General features: G+C 36.5%; 1 protein-coding gene across 1 annotated transcript in view; it reads right to left on the reverse strand.

Annotated features, from left to right (window-relative positions):
* The window catches only part of hcrtr2 (hypocretin (orexin) receptor 2), a 19485-nt gene extending 7753 nt beyond the window's left edge, over positions 1-11732 (reverse strand). Inside the window, exons 1-3 of the mRNA XM_016567255.1 lie at positions 11516-11732; positions 4810-4988; positions 1586-1829 (exon numbers count right to left, since the gene is read on the reverse strand). Of these exons, the coding sequence (XP_016422741.1) occupies positions 1586-1829; positions 4810-4988; positions 11516-11732 (640 nt within the window). The remainder of the gene's footprint in view (positions 1-1585; positions 1830-4809; positions 4989-11515) is intronic.
* Between the last annotated feature and the right edge of the window lie 4900 nt (positions 11733-16632).

The following is a 16632-nucleotide window of genomic DNA, read 5'->3' on the forward strand; positions in this document are numbered from 1 at the left end:
TATATATATATATATATATATAATCAGCAGTAAAATCAAGGACATGAAAATGAGGGGGAAAACACAAGGGAAGTTTGACTTTGCAGCAGCAATTTAAGCAATGGAAGCTAGAAAAAATTTGTTATTTATGGAACTTCATTTCTCAATTCTAGGAAAAGCAGCAAATGAGAACATGTGATAACAAACAGTCATTTAATGGAGATAGAAATGTGTTTCGAATCATCTCATTGTCACAGAGAGGCATGATAGACACTTGAGACACTGTGATTATCTCTGAAAATGGGCTCGATGAATTTAAAAATAAACAATCATTTCCTGTGTGTTGTAAAAGCAGTAAGCGTTAAGAGCACTTGCCAGTGTTATTATCAATTTGGTTCTTTAAAATTACTCTTCCCACTTCATCAAACATCCTATGGAGAGTGACAAATTTCTTCAAAAGCATCTCACGCTGTTTAGATTGACAGCCCAGGTTTGTAATATTTAGCAGAGCTGGGTTTTATCACAGTAATCGTGCGTCAACCCTAGGGAGAGCGTTATAAAGTGATATTCTAGCAGGCAATGACAACAAGACCCTTTAGCAAATCTGCTTGAATTTATTGTGATTGACATCTGCTCTGAGCACAGTGATTTGCTCAAACACCTGTAGCTAAATCCTAAAGCCTGTGACTTGCAATGGCAGCACGACATCACAAAGGGCCAAAATTGCACCAGTTGTCATACTGTCAGCTTCACGACAGATTTGATTCATTACAGCCTACAGAGAGCAGTTCCAAAATAGTGACAGAGCATCAAACTCTTTGGAGTCAGAGAATTATTGAGAAGACTCTTTTAAGAGATTTTTAATGTCTGCAGCTCCCCAAAGAGTGGAGATGTCGACTTCTGAGATCCACTTTTGATTTCACTTTAATCTTATATTTATAGTGCTAAGGCATATACAATGAGGTGGCATCAAATTTGGCATCTTCGATCTGGCAAAAATGCTTAGTTCAAAATGGTTTATGCAAAGATTTTAGCTAATAATTGAATTAATATGAAAATGTTTTGTTTTAATATTATGAACTTTCCTAAAACTCAGCTTAAAAGTCTTCATGTTTTAATATAACATTTCAAGAATGTGATATTAAGACAAAACTATGAAGTTAAAAATAAAAGCCTGTCCAAGCCTGCTTTATTGCACTGTAGTTTATATATAATCATTTTCTATCTTTAACTGTTTTAAATTAATTTTAAGTCCATTTTTAAATCATTTTAAAAGTTTTTAAATTCCTTGTTTTATTGTTGTGATTATTTTTTTAATGATTATTTTACTTCCTTTTATATAAAGCACTTTGAATTACCTAAGAATGTACTAAAAACATAGAACTTTGTTCTCAAAATCTTTGATTTGATTGGTTTGAACTGAACACTGTTGTGGAGAGAAGATCATTTCAGCCACAAACTATGTTCTACAGGTTGCAGTCGATAAGTGCTTGAACCTTACTATCTCCCAGCACTCACGCTGCAAAAATAAATGGCCTGTCTAAAATGGTACATAGCCCCACCGTGTCTCGATAGGAGAGGTTTCAGTAGTAAAAGGATCTCTTACCTGCCCACTGCTCATCACACACGGTGAACAGGCTGGTTTTGTTGGTGAGCTCTGGGAGCAGACTGCTGCATTCCATGACAATGGCTTGTGGAATCATGATGACGCAGGAAACCAGCCAGATCAGAACGATACTCTTGCGGGCTCTTTTGGCAGTACTCTTGAACTTCAGGGGGTGGCAGATAGCGTACCAGCGATCTTGGGCAATGCAGCTCAGTGTCAGAACCGATACAGACACAGAGGTTGTCTGGAAGACAACAGACAGAGGATGAAATCCCAAAAACCACAGTGTTGGACAAGAATTATGGCCAGACAAAGAAAGTACACGTTTTCAAAATAATGCATTAAGTTTTAGAAAAACTAGAGCTTCCAAATTTTTACAAACCATTTTCTGTAATGTTCCTAACTGGACACACAAATATTGCTAAAATTCTTCAAATGCATGCATCCCAGATACACAAAAAAAGAGTCATTCCTGCCATAGAGTGCACTGTCATTTTCAAGTTCATATGTTAATATTTAATATACTAGATGACCAACTCACAATTTAAAAAAATATCATGGTTAAGTTAACTTAATTTTTAAGTGAACTTTCAGACTTTTTTCATATCACTGAGGGCTCTGAATTTAGGTCATGAAAAACAAATTATTTGAAATATTACAATTATTTCTTCCTTCCTTTCTTTAATTGAAATGTTTCAAATGAAACATGTTTTCTTAGAAACTTTAGGTGGTAATAAATGTGTAGTTTTGTCTATCATTTTCCATTCTACTTTTGTAATATCCCATCCATTTTCTTGATGAATTTGGTAACAAATGCATGCATGCATTAACAATGGATTTGATGAATTCTGTAAAAATATGTGGTACACTGTAAAACCAAACAGTGAAACTTAATAAAATTAGTCAAATTTGCTCAAATATTACTAGCTCATTGTACTTATAAAAAAAGTTGCATGAACTCAATAACTGATTATATCCAGCTGAACTCAAACTGAATGAGTTGCAGGAGAGTTGTAGTTCTCAGCATGCTTTGCATTAGCCTGAATCGAGTATATGTTAAAATTAAGTGTTATTATATGGATAGGGAGAGATGCAAAAGCTTAAAACTACTGTATACTGCATGTTGCTTAACTGTGTACATCTAAGTGTAGTTTTATGTTTTAAGTAACTGGGTTAAAATGTATAGAGCTCTGCACATGAAACAATGTATCATACATGGCCACAATTTAACTAAAACGGGGAAAAAATAATAAGTGGTGGGAACAAATTCTTAATTGGTGGCCACGATATTTATTTTTCCCACATGTCATGTGTGGGTCTCTGTGCAAAAGTACTGCAGAGTATAGACATGACCCAGTGAATGTTGCTGCAGTTTTTGCCCCCAAAAATTAGGTGAATTTTTTTTTCATTATTCCCTAAAAAATAACATCTGACAAGCCTAATCTGTGAATCTGATGAAATTACAAATGATGATTGGTCTAAAACAGGGGTGCCGTTTTAACTTTTTTTGCCAGCCAAAGACATGAAATATTTTCTTGAACTATTTCCTTAGAGTTTAATAGTTACGCTTTTAATAATTCAATAACACATTTGCATGTTCACGGTTCTCTGATGTTGGTAAATGGTCACATAACATGCAATTACTATTAGTGTTTTATTTTGACTTTGTAACTGGACTTTAAAATGAACTTATTTTTTATTTGTGATAGTGTCTCAGTCCACAGTCAGAAATTAATATTTTACTTTTATTTATTTATTTAATTTTATTAATGCCTATGCCTTTATTTATGCCTTAATTTCTTCACTTTCAAACATGCAAACCCTTGAGCTTTTATTTTGGTGAAATACTGGTGAAATGCTGTCAACTTCTGTCCACAAAATGTTTGTGGAGTCACTGCATTTACTGTGAACCAAGCTGCTCTGAGACACTGAATACAGTGGATCATATCACGATTATCATGCAGCCCCATTTATTTATTTTTATTTTTAAATTCAGTGTAATTCATTATTAGTTTTTCATCAACTCACGAACCCCCTGGAGTTCCTTCATGACAACCCCTTTGAGAAACACTGGTCTAAAACATCAATTTGCTAAAAAAAAAAAAAAAGCAGTGATAATCATCCCACCAAATGCATAAATGGAAATCCAGAAAATGGCCTGGAAAGATTTTAAATGAAGACCAACATCAACGAGCAGCAGGAACGCATGCACGCACTGCGCTGTAGCTGAAGCAGTCCAGATTGGGCTCCTTTGATTTACGGATAAATATATATTTTCAGTTGTGCTATAAGATACAATGTAAATGTGGATTGTTGAAATTCCATTTCTAAAAGAAGAGTACCCTATTTAAAAACAATAGGACATCAGATGACATGATTATCGCTTGATTTTCATTGCATGTCTTCTGTACAAATTGTTCAATTTCTAACAGATATGCTTTTGAAGTGCACCGTACAGCGATTCCATGAACGCTTTGGGATAGCATCTATATTAGACTTTTTCCATACTCCAGTCCTGCTCAAGTAAAATTACATTTGATGTTCTGGCTTCATTCTAAACATCAGCTCAAAGAAGTGTCTGGCACGCATTTGCAAGATGCAACCATCCTACATTATATTGGCATCAATCAATGTGACTTTCTTTGAGAATCAAAAGGCACGAATGTGATTAGAAACAAGTGATTTTATTCAGGCACATATCAACACTTGAAGCAGCTGCAGCCATGGCTCACAGCTGCTCCTTCAGTCTTGATAACTTCAAAACTCTCATTAATATTCAGTCATCCAACTGGGGGAGATAACCATACCTATCAGGGATATAGAAGAAACAACGGAACTCGTAGCATTCAAACTGTGAAGGATATGACAGCTGGACTATTGAAGTCCATCCATCAGGTCCTTCCAAGAAAGAAGGTTAAGTAAATGTGTTCTTAAAAAATGACCAGAGGAGCATGTTGTCATCTCCAGGAACTCCATCAGTTCCATCGACTGATGTTGACAATGTGATTTATTGATGGGGAAGCAAAGCAATCACTTAAAAAAAGCAGAAACAGCCTCTGGTTTGTCGACTGATGTGTCAGAAGTAATAGATGTTCAAGATCAAAGGTGTCATAATTCACAAATGTACAGATCTCAAAACACTTGAAACTTCATTTTGAAAGGGCTTCCCTATAAAATAAAATAAAATATAGTGCCAAAAGTACATACGTTGTCAGCTTCCTCACCTGTAAGTAAGGTAGTATCTTGCACAGGGTCTGTCCGAAGAACCAGGTTTCTGTAATGTCCACCACAAGACTCGCAGGAAGACATGTGATTGTGACCAGGATGTCTGCGAAGGACAGGTTCACGATGAAGTAGTTGGTCACAGTGCGCATGTGATGGTTTTTCCAAACTGCAAAACAGACTGAAAAGAAAGGCACCGTTAGGAACACTTTGTGGCTGCTAAAACTGCAGCCAAAGTAACCTTTAAGTAACCAACATTTAAGTTTATTTTTAAATAATAATTAAAAAATCATAATTTTTCTAGAACAAAACTACTGAGGATCTCAATTAGGGTGTGAATTTAAATATAATTAACAAACATCATAGTGATGAACAGCAAAATTTGCTTATTGGAAAAACATGGCTATGCCTAGATTTAAAGTCCGAAAACATTCCTGTACATACAGCGTTTGTGATGCTGAGTGCTCAGAATACGAATCTTGTGAAACACGAGTCATGACACTGAACAAAAGAACTCAGAGACTTGTAGAAGCAAGATTAAATGGAAATGCTTTTCTTCTCACATTTGCTTTTGTTAACTCTATGGGTTAGGTTTAGTGTAGGTGGAAGGCTATGTTATTTTTAACAAAAGAGCATTAACCTTTTAGTGCCACTCAACAGAGATTTCCTTTCTGTACAGCCACAATACACACAAAAACCACCATGAAAAAATGTTGCCACATGCTTATCTGTTTCGGAGAAAATGTAAAAAGATTTCAGCACCACTCACTGGACATTTTACTTTAAAAAAGGCTTAAAGACTTGAGCTGATGTGCATCTTTAACTGATTTGAACAGCTTGATTTCCATGAACTCATTGTCTATATCATCAAAGACTATCTCTGCTTCTTGACATACAGTTGTTCTGCCTTATGATAAGTAATTGTTATGACGCTGTATGCACATTCCTGTAAATGGGTTTATTTAGAAAGCATTTGTACAGAAAATAAATGTAAATGTAAAGATAGGACTGGGGGGCTCATGAATAACACATGAAATAGCTGTGGATTACCCACTGTTCAGAGATAGTCACAGATAAGCAGCCAAGTGACAGCTGATTAATGTTGATTTTATTTAGCATATTTAGTGTGGCACTTATGGGATCAATAATTCAGAGGTCACTGTAAAAAGAAGGAAATCTGCTCTGTGTCACACAGCACTGAGCAGCTCAATCACTGGACAAAACAAACAGCACTGCAAAACTAAAATTTTATTATAGAATTATTTCGGATTTAGCTGTTAAACATGTTCATATTTATTATGGTTTGATGCAAACTCCATGCGTGCTATCACTCAATATGTGTAAACAGAGATATCAGATACAAACTTAATGTGTATTGAATAAGAAATATTAACAAACCCAGAATTCATCTATGATTAAGAATGAACTGATAATACAGTATGGGTCAGACAAGGTAGTAGGAAAGATTAGGGTGATTGTTACACTGTGAAATTGTCAAAAGGAAACTGAATCTTCCCTTTAGAAATATTCACTGCGGTAAGTGACGACTAGCCCTGGCCTCTCTATATTGCACATGTGATAGTTGAAATATGAGAAGACTATTAAAGGGTTAGTTCACCCAAAAATGAAAATTAGCCCATAAATTACTCACCCTCGAGTCATCCTAGGTGTATATGACTTTCTTCTTTCAGACGAATCCAGTCAGAGTTATATTAACAATTGTCTTTGATCTTTCAAGCTGTTTCATGGCACTCAGCAGGTGTTGCATGCTTCAGTCCAAAACAAGTGAAATAAAAAACGCCCATCCATAAAAAAAGCATCTCACACGGCTTCGGGGGGTGAACAAAGGCCTCCTGTAGCGAATCGATGCGTTTTTGTAAGAAAAATATCCATATTTTTAATATAACTCCGACTGGATTCGTCTGAAAGAAGAAAGTCATATACACCTAGGATGACTTGGGGGTAAGTAATTTATGGGCTAATTTTCATTTTTGGGTGAACTAACCCTTTAATATCTGATTGCTGGGTTGCTTCTCAGCAATCGATGAATTGAAAAAAAGTCCAATGACAAATACTGCTTTCATTATTAATGCTTTGTATTGTGACTCAGTTCTGAATAATTGCTGTACATCAGCGTGTCCTGATAAGCCATTCTTACCTAATGTATGATATGTGGCAAATGTTCCTTTTTTTTCTTATTTATCAGAACAGTCTGGTCTTTCAAGGCTCTTTTCTTATCACTGTTTCTTTTTTGAAACCCATGAAAGTACAGAGAGGATTATAAAGTTAGACTACTGAATGCTTTGTCCCAAAACTGGGACTTGTGAAGCAACCTGAGAATGAATGAAGACACAGCTGTTGAATCAGCCTAGAGGGCAGAGCAGAAGATGGGCTGATGTAATGACCTGAAGCCCCAGGCAATATTAGTGTTGGCACATTTCCCAGTTTGCCTGCCAACTTTCCTCATTCCCAAGAGACATGTCTAGCGGTCAGTGAATCCCAGCTTACAGGCGTTATTGAAAACACTATAGTGCAGGTTTGTAACCACCATAGAAATTTAGAGAGACAAGTTCTCTCCAATAGTTAAAAATGGCCCAAATTCATCAGTGTCACAATGACTGAGATGGCCAATCAAATCAAAGAAGGTGGGCTCTACTGTTCACAGAGACCGAACACGAACTCTGAAGCAATGCTTTAGTGAAATAGTGTGAGGTAATATTCAAGTAGCAAAACATTTTATATTTTACCAATTTCTTTATGACATGACCAAACAGTAATATCCGTGATGCGAACTTGACTTCTTTGTCAAATTTCCCCATTCTGAACTGAAAATATAGAATGAATCAGTTACCTGATTCATGTAAATAATAACTGAATCTTACAGGACATGAAACATACACATTCACTTTTATTCAAAAGCCTTTATGGCAAAAAAAAAAAAATCTTGTTCTTTTACTGTTCTTTTTCTTTTATTCCCTTAAATCCATTTAAATCCTTTAAAGGTGCACTAGGAGATCTTGGAAAATGCTAACTTTAGCCTGATAGCACTGAAAGCGGACGTCCCACCCTCCCAAAATGCAAATCGCCGTCCAAAGCCATGCCCCCTGATCGCACACACAGATCAGACAACAAAAGACAACATTATCTGTCAACCCTCCCGTTTTTCCCGGGATTCTCCCGTATTTTACCATTCTATGCCGCTATCATCCCGTTTAAATATTTTCCCGTATTTTTAATCTTTCTATAAAAAAATCCCACTGGGCATATTTAATATGTTTGCTACATTCGCCTCTGGTAAAACTCCTGTAATTTGTGGCCCAAACCTCATTATACGAATAATCACGTCAACATATTCCAAAGTTGTCCAGTTGCCAGATCTTGTATGAAACGCATCCTTCTCACAAAATCGACATATCCCACTGGGCGTATTTAATATGTTTGCTACATTCGCCTCTGGTAAAACTCCTGTAATTTGTGGCCCAAACCTCATTATACGAATAATCACGTCAACATATTCCAAAGTTGTCCAGTTGCCAGATCTTGTATGAAACGCATCCTTCTCACAAAATCGACATATACAAATTTCAACCCATTTGCGAGCTCAACTTGGCAACCTACAGTGGCACTGTTGATATCTGCGCAGGTAGTAGCGTAGAAAAAAACAAGCATCACTGGTAGAAATGGGAGGAGAAGTTAATGCACACGCCTTTTGCAAAGTGTGTCATACTGATTTTAATATCAGACTTGGTGGGGAAAATGACGTTACACAGCACATTAAAATCACAATGGCACAATCACGCAGTGGAGGCACAGAAAAACACATTCCGGCCATTTCGACCTTCATCACTAAAGGGATCCTCCATGAGGTCTGTTTCAGATTTAAGGCCATACAAAGTCTTAAATGGTACAACATCTCGCAGAACACGCAGTTGTAAATGTGAACCGGTGAACTGACAAGAAGATAATGAATCATACAAATCTATATAGCCTACACTAAGATTTATGTTACTAAATGAATACAATTGTTTGATTATAATTGTTGAAATTAATATAATAATTTATACATTTGGCTCCCCCCCAACACAGCCCATCCCCCCCAACCACTCACCCGGACCGAGTGTTTTAATTGGACGAACATTTCAATATATATAAATACATATACATTTAGACCACTTAATGATTGCTATTGGGATGTGAAGAGACTCTCAACCAGCATAACAAAAAATGTTTCTGAAGACAATCACCTATTGCACTTTTTAGTCTTTCCCTGCCAAACACGGAATTTTCTGGGTTTCCACCCACGTTTTCACTGTTATAAGTTCGGGGGCGCTATTACGCATCTCCTGAATGAATCTAGAAAGTGCCGATCAAAAACACAGACCAGGAAGACGCAGAAACGAGCGATCTCATATGTAAGCATATGCATATGAAAAATAATGCGATCAACACTAACCGCATATAAAACACTGCCTAATATTACAGAGTGAAATGTCAATCCAGAAAGTGGATTGCTTATTTTTTATGAAACCTACCTATATTCAAGTGTTGATAAAAAAAAATAATAATGCTTGAAGCTAGAATAAAACAGTTTTTTTTGTTTGTTTGTTTGTTTGTTTGTTTGAAAGTAGAGGGTCTGATCTTTATTTTGATGTGTTGCATGTTCAGATATTCATACAACAAAATATTCTGGGGGCCATGAAATTTTAGTGAAAATCAGCAAAAATGCTGACGGCGACTGGCAACTTTTTTCAAAAACGCTGGCAGGGAAAGAGTTAATTATTTGATTCCCTTAAATAAAAAGACCATTACATCCCCACCCCCAGTGTTCATGATTCTTGTTATAGTGCATTCAGGAAAATCTGGACTTGAGGTTTAGGGATTTCCAGTTGGCGCATGAACACGCTTTGATTTAGCAGCAGAGCAGTGGCACTGTTACTGCACATAGGGCATTTTCAAAGCGTCCTCACAGTGGTAGTACGTCTAGCTTCTATTTCTGTCTTTCCACTTGTTTCATGTGCTCATCACATTACCACCCCTGCTCTGGTTGTTTATATTACATACATGCAACTTCATCCTTGCTTAACCATTGTATGCTGCCTATCATGCTGCATAACACTTTGTAACAAATGCCTGCATTGACCACAGTATCTCTGGAGGCTGCTCCTCTTTACATCAAAGAACAACTTGTTACCATTTATTGCCAAGACATTATTAGATAAAGCAGCTACTTACATCCCCAGCCTTTTATCCTTGCAATTATAGCAGTACATCTGCACCCTGATTCACCAAAATGTCTCCTGTGAGCATGGTAATACTGTCTCTTTATGCTTCCTGCACATGGAATGAGCTGCAGCATACTATTACCTTACAAACACTCTCCTCTTTGAATGCCCTTACAAACTGGAAACATGTTGCTGTTTTCCATAATCCTTGACCTGGGGTGAAATGGGTATTTATGGATATCGCTGATATGACCTGTATGTCTTTCTTCTTTTGCTATTTTTCCTGTGTTGTTTCTATGTTTGCATTTATGCATAAATATGTGACATTTTTTTTATATGAAAACTGTAGCTGCCATCTTCAATTGGACTCCCTGGAAGAGGTCTTGTATCACAATTAGACTTAACCATCTAAATAAAGGACAAATAAAAATAAAACCAGAGTTTTAAGTACAATATATGATTTGAGGGCTCCGGTGAATGGAAATATTACCACCAAATAACGACTTCTCACCCAAAGAAATCGCACAGCTTCAGAGGACTTTAGCCATGAATTTCAGCCAGAGTTTAGCCTTGGACTTGTTGTGCCAAATATTCCTTTAAAGTGAAGTGTGTCGTTTCAATCCGTCCTGTTTGTTGGATAACAGGTCCAAAACTCATTGGCTGAGGTAGACTGCAATTCTGTTTGATGCAACAAAAAACACTCACTGCACCTTTAAAGAGAATAGCACATGAAAAATGTGAATAAAAAATTCTAAGGCGAATAACATTTCAAGGGACCCATGATTAATATGTCAAAATTAGTTAACCAATTACCTCGGATATCCAGATCATTGGGGCGTTCTTGTACTTCTAAATTCCTTGAGAAAACTTCAAATGTCAAAATTTTTACTTTGAGAAAAGTGACAACCAAATGATTCTGAGCCATCCTCAGTGGCATACAAAATATTTTAAAGCACAGTATTACATTCATATAGTCTTTCAACCAAATTTCCACAAATCCATCACATAGCATGTGGTAAAAGTGCAATGCAGCACTTGAAATTTATTCGCCAGAGGACTCTGGATAAAAAAAGATTAAATGTCAAGGAAGAAAGAAAGCTGGAGTCTTGGCATTTTGTTAAAACTATAGATGCATTTATGGTCCATAATATGTGCATGTGAGGATGCAGCTATTCTTAAATCTTAAACTAGCAGAAACTGCAAATAAACCAAATAAACAATTGCAGCCCAATTAAAATTCATTAGTAGCGTTAACGACTTTAAAGATCTGAACTCATTACAGTTGTTCACATAAGGAATATGACTGTTTTTTAAGCAGAGAAGAGAGTTAACTCTGAGTTATAATATGATCCCATGCGCAAAGCAATGTAGCAAACATGATGGACAAACCTGTAGACCGGTATTCGTCTGACAGTAAAACATTTTAAAGCACAGCTGAAATAAATTGTTCTGAGTTACTTGTGCGTTTCAAACTTAGCCTACTTACCCAAGGTGTTTCCGACCAGAGACACAAGGAAAACTATGATATATCCAGCTATGAGCACCCATTCATACTGTTTAGGATGCAAATATTCCCTCCAGATGTACTTGAGAAGTTCATCATCTTCATCGATGTGAGAATGGGAGTGGATTTCCGTGGAGTTCAGATGCTGCGCTGATGTTAAACAGTCATTACAGGTGTCATTAGCGGTGATCCCAGACATGTTTGGCACAGAGCCGGGCTCTCTCTCCAGCATCGTGGATGACTGACACCGCGCGAGTGAGGGGAGAGAGAGGGAGAAGGGCAGAAGACTGAGAGTTGGAGAGCGTTGTGACGCACTGTGGACCTCTCAGCCTATAACCAAGTAGTTAGCAAGACTGAGAAGTCAGAACCTACAGAATGCATCAAGTGATTGCTGCACGGTTCTTTGTATCTCATGAGAATACTCATGTTTATGCTACTGTATAGCTGTCAGACCTATGTCGCATAATAAATTAAGCCTTATTATAGCCTACCTGTTATACACTAAAAGGGTGAAACGACCGTGCCATTTAAAGTGCATTTTAACACTCCCCATATAATAATAATAATAATAATAATAATAAGTGCCGTTTTGTTTAAATTGTATTTCACTTGACACCAGAGTGTTGATGTGCAGAACACATACTGGCTATAAATTTACTGACAGTGGTTTATTTATTTATTTATTCACTTATTTCCTTATTATTTTATTTATTTCGTTCGTTTATGTATGTATGTAATGTATGTATTGGCTAGGGAATGTTGTAGTGGCTAGGGGGGAAAAAGGCTTGACGCTCACAGTCCAAAAGATTTCATTGCCCACAGTGTAGTTGTTCCAAACTGCGTTGAAGAGCTAAAAATTAAGTAACATTTGTAAGGGAAACAGGTCAATTTAGCTCAAAGGGAATCATTTAAGATTTTAAAGGGAATTTGGACCGAATCACTGTTTTACGGCTGATCACTGAGACGGCCAGCGATTCATTGAACGAGCCGTATGACATCAATTCTGCAATTTATGAACATCCTGTTGTCTTAGGCCTCTGTGGAATTCGGCTCCTCGTGTTTCAACCATGTTTTGACCAAATCTTAGATTGTCTGATTCGGTCTGATATCCTACACATTTTTTACAATTAAAAATAAAAACACAAAATGAAAAAGCACAAACTCAGGATTGCAAAGATATAAGCTAGGCCTATATATTATTGTTTAGCTTTTGTTTATGGTGTAATTAAGTTGTAAAAAGCCAACAAACAAACAGGCATATGTCTTTTTGTGTGTGCATGTGTGTGTGTGTGTGTGTGTGTGTGTGTGTGTGTGCCCAGCATGATGTGAAACGCTTCTCACCATATACATGTGTGACGGGTTTTAGAGGTTCGTCTGACTTTCTGCGATGAGATAAAGGCTGTTGAACATTTGCGTGAGAAGAACTGAAGAACGCGCGCTTCACATGCACGTCTCAGCGCAGGTAGGCTATGTGGAACTAATACTGTTGTGTGCGTTAGATAATATGAGCTCATGTGCAGATTTAAACATGCTGTAACATTTTACAAGACTCGTTCAAAAACCACTGAACATCAATGTAATCCACATTTTCTTGTTACATTTCTCATTGTATCAGAAACTTTTTTCATGGATTTTATTTGCTGCACGAATAAAACATATAACAGGTACTTGAAGACAAACAACACCTTGTTGAGTCGACACGGCTAATAAATACTACAAATAAACATTAAATAAACTACTGTTAATTCATAGAAAATTTAATTATTTATCTGTATTATTTATTATAATATATATTTTTACATTAAATATACGTGGAGTAGGCTACGCTGAAGAGAGAATAAATGATGGCTGCCACAGCTCACAGTGAATTGTCGTTGAAAGCGGGTTCACCGCTTCAGTAACCAAGGACAGTTTCCCTCTGTCTGGGAGCCTCTGAAGTGGGCTAATAGTTTGCTGTCATTCCGAATTTTGCTGCGTGGATTCTTTCCCTCTCTTCCCTCTCAGTTTTACGCTCCAATGTCATATAGCCTATGCCGCCGTCTAATCATTATCCGTTACTCTTAATTAACAACTACTAAAATTTTTTTTACTAACGTGTGTGTGTGTGTGTGTACCTGGTATTCCCTACGTTATGGGGTGCAAATGTTCCCAACAAGGATAGTAATACCCGTAAATTTGGCTTCCATGAGGAAAACAGCATATAAATCATACTGAATGAAGTGTCTTAAAAAGGAGGGAGGGTTTGAGAAACTTCATAGAGTTTAGAGTTCAGTTATGTTGGGATTTAGATCCGTTTCAGTTACATTGCGTTATCATCGTGGTAAAGACAAGAGCTTTTTTAAGGCTGAGGGCAGATGTAAACTTTATTGGATCAAATCCTATCAGGGAACCATGTAAAATCACTTTGAGACTTCTTAATGTGGTCACTTCAGAATAACTTAATTTGACATTGTGCAAGTTATGTGATCAAATTATGTTTGTGTTACTCAATTAATTCATGTGGAACTGATGCACATGATTAAACCATGTAAATCCAACACTCTGGCGGGGGTGCCGTTTATATGACATTTATATGGCACTTGTGCATTTTAGCTGTTCATTTACCCAACAACAGCGTATTGGGGGCCTCAAAATGTAAACTTTTAAAAATGGGTTTCAAAGTGAAAATTTTAGAAACCGAAATACCACTATCATAAACTACAAAAATATGAATTTGTGAAAATGATGTCATGTGTATTATGTTTAGATATGTGTGCAAGCGTGTAGGGTTTCTTTACAAAGTAACATTGCCAACTACTGGCCTGGCATGAATAATACATGTTTTTAGTAATTTTTGCAGATCTATGTGAACAGGGATTGTTTTGACAACGTTACTTGTATGCAAGATTTGCAAACTGAAAACGTTTACTTTTATAGCACATCGTTGTTGTGTAAACGTACCCTCAGTATCTGGAGAGTTCATCTTCAGCCTTGATCAAATGCATCTGATCAAGTTAATCAAGGCCTGGAGTATATTTGAAAACTAAAGGTCTGTGTGTTGGAGCAGGTTGCCCTCCAGGAGTTTGGCACCCCCTTTTTCCACTTCATGTTTTTGTCTTTTGGAAAGTAAACCTTTTAATTAATATTAAATGAAAACTTATGTTTTAAGTCAAATCATAACTAATGGTTTTAACCCACCCACACACACACACACACACTCAAGTATGTATATATATATATATATATATATATATACTGTATATGTATAGATGTCAACAATTCTGTGTTTTTCTGTCAATATGGGGTGCTGTGTGTACATTAATGAGGAAAAAAAATTAACTTAAATGATTTTAGCAAATGGCTGCAATATAACAAAGAGTGAAAAATTTAAGGGGGTCTGAATACTTTCCGTACCCACTGTATATATATACTGTATATGTATATCTACTTACTAATACCACTACCACCCATGTGAACTGTATTCTGTGAATACAAATTGGATGTCACACTGCAAAAAGTCTGTAGCTCTTTTAAAACAGGTGTTCCATAGACAGAATTTCATTGTGCCTGGAAAAGCATTTTTTAAGAAATACTTTTTATGTTTAATCATTTTAATAAATATTTGTAAATTATGACATTGAGGGAATACTGTTGTAGTCTATCAGCATGCAAGCTGAAATGCGATGGACACAAAATGGCTAAAACAAGCAGAGGCCACACATCCGGCGATGGATAATCAGTCAATGTATGCATGACCTCTGTGACACACCAAGGTGGATCTTGTAAGCATTTATGTTTCTAGTTTGATGCTGGTAGAAATGTGTGATATGGTCATATAGACACAACAATTTTGTAAAAGAAATCAAATATGAGGTTGACGTGTCATTGCCATGATAAGCACAAATTAATACTCTGTTCTTTCAAAGGATTTACATATGAATAAATAAATTTTTACTGTTGAAAGAGGTTGTCAAATAGAAATGTGCAAGAATTCCAGTTCACCATAAAAGCTACTCTGAAATTGTGCACAGTATGAAAGTGCACCCCTAAACTTAATCCTAGAGGAGCATAAACAGAACAGACGACTGAGATTTCTTAAGAATTAATACGAATTAGCTACCACATTCATATATGTAGAGCCAACATACCTCTGTTCCACGACAGCTTTCCAGCATCCCTCCTCCACCCCAGCTCCTCTCTCTCATTTTTCCTTTCCTACTCAAGGATGGGGGGAGTACTTTGGGTTTAAGTCAAATTTCGAGCTTTGAGCTCTCTCCTCGGACAGTACGCCAAATTCATATTCTATACTGTATCTGATTAAGTGCAAAATTGCAAACTCTGATATAAATTAACTGAATGGTATCTTAGGCTAATACAAGTCTTTTTGCATTTGGTTACATATCTAGAGGCTACTAGAGTTGACCAGATCCAGGCCCATCTTGATGTTGCTGCCCAGTGTCTACAAACTGCGCCATGTGCCAAGAAACCACTTGGCATTTCAGTGGATCAACATCTGCATCTCCTGGCCTTCCATAATAAACCACTAGATTAACTACTTTAGCTGCATCTGCATCTACCTGGACTTTACCATTCATTCCTGGATGGTCCTCACAGATATATTGTACTGCTAAATGTGGACAATTAGCTATTACAGTATTCTAAGCATTAACATTAACATCATGAATATACATTGTTGGATAGCAATCATATTGAAGTGAAGTAATGTGTAGCCAAGTATGGTAACCCTTATGAAAAAGAAGTTTATTCAAGTGTGCTATTAGTATACGTCTTTTAAACTAAAAACAGGAAAGTATACTTTCAGTCTAATTTTTATGTACTTCTCAGACATGGGCTTTATGTACTTCTCAGAAATATACTTAAAATGACATTTAAGTATACTTGACTTATATTTAGAAAAAGTCTAAATATATCTGAGCTATAGTTGTGCTCCGAGAATGTTTTCATTGTTATCCGGTAGGGGGGGCTAGTACACATCTTCTGTACAGAATTTCCAAAACACAAGAGAAGAAAAAAAACGAAACAACAGATGCTTCCACATGTATTCTAACATGATCATCAAACATAAAACAGCATCAAAACTGTGTAACGTTATGGAATAA

This window comes from Sinocyclocheilus rhinocerous, unplaced genomic scaffold (assembly GCF_001515625.1).
Source record: "Sinocyclocheilus rhinocerous isolate Xijiao unplaced genomic scaffold, SAMN03320098_v1.1 scaffold552, whole genome shotgun sequence".
Lineage (NCBI taxonomy): Eukaryota > Metazoa > Chordata > Actinopteri > Cypriniformes > Cyprinidae > Sinocyclocheilus > Sinocyclocheilus rhinocerous.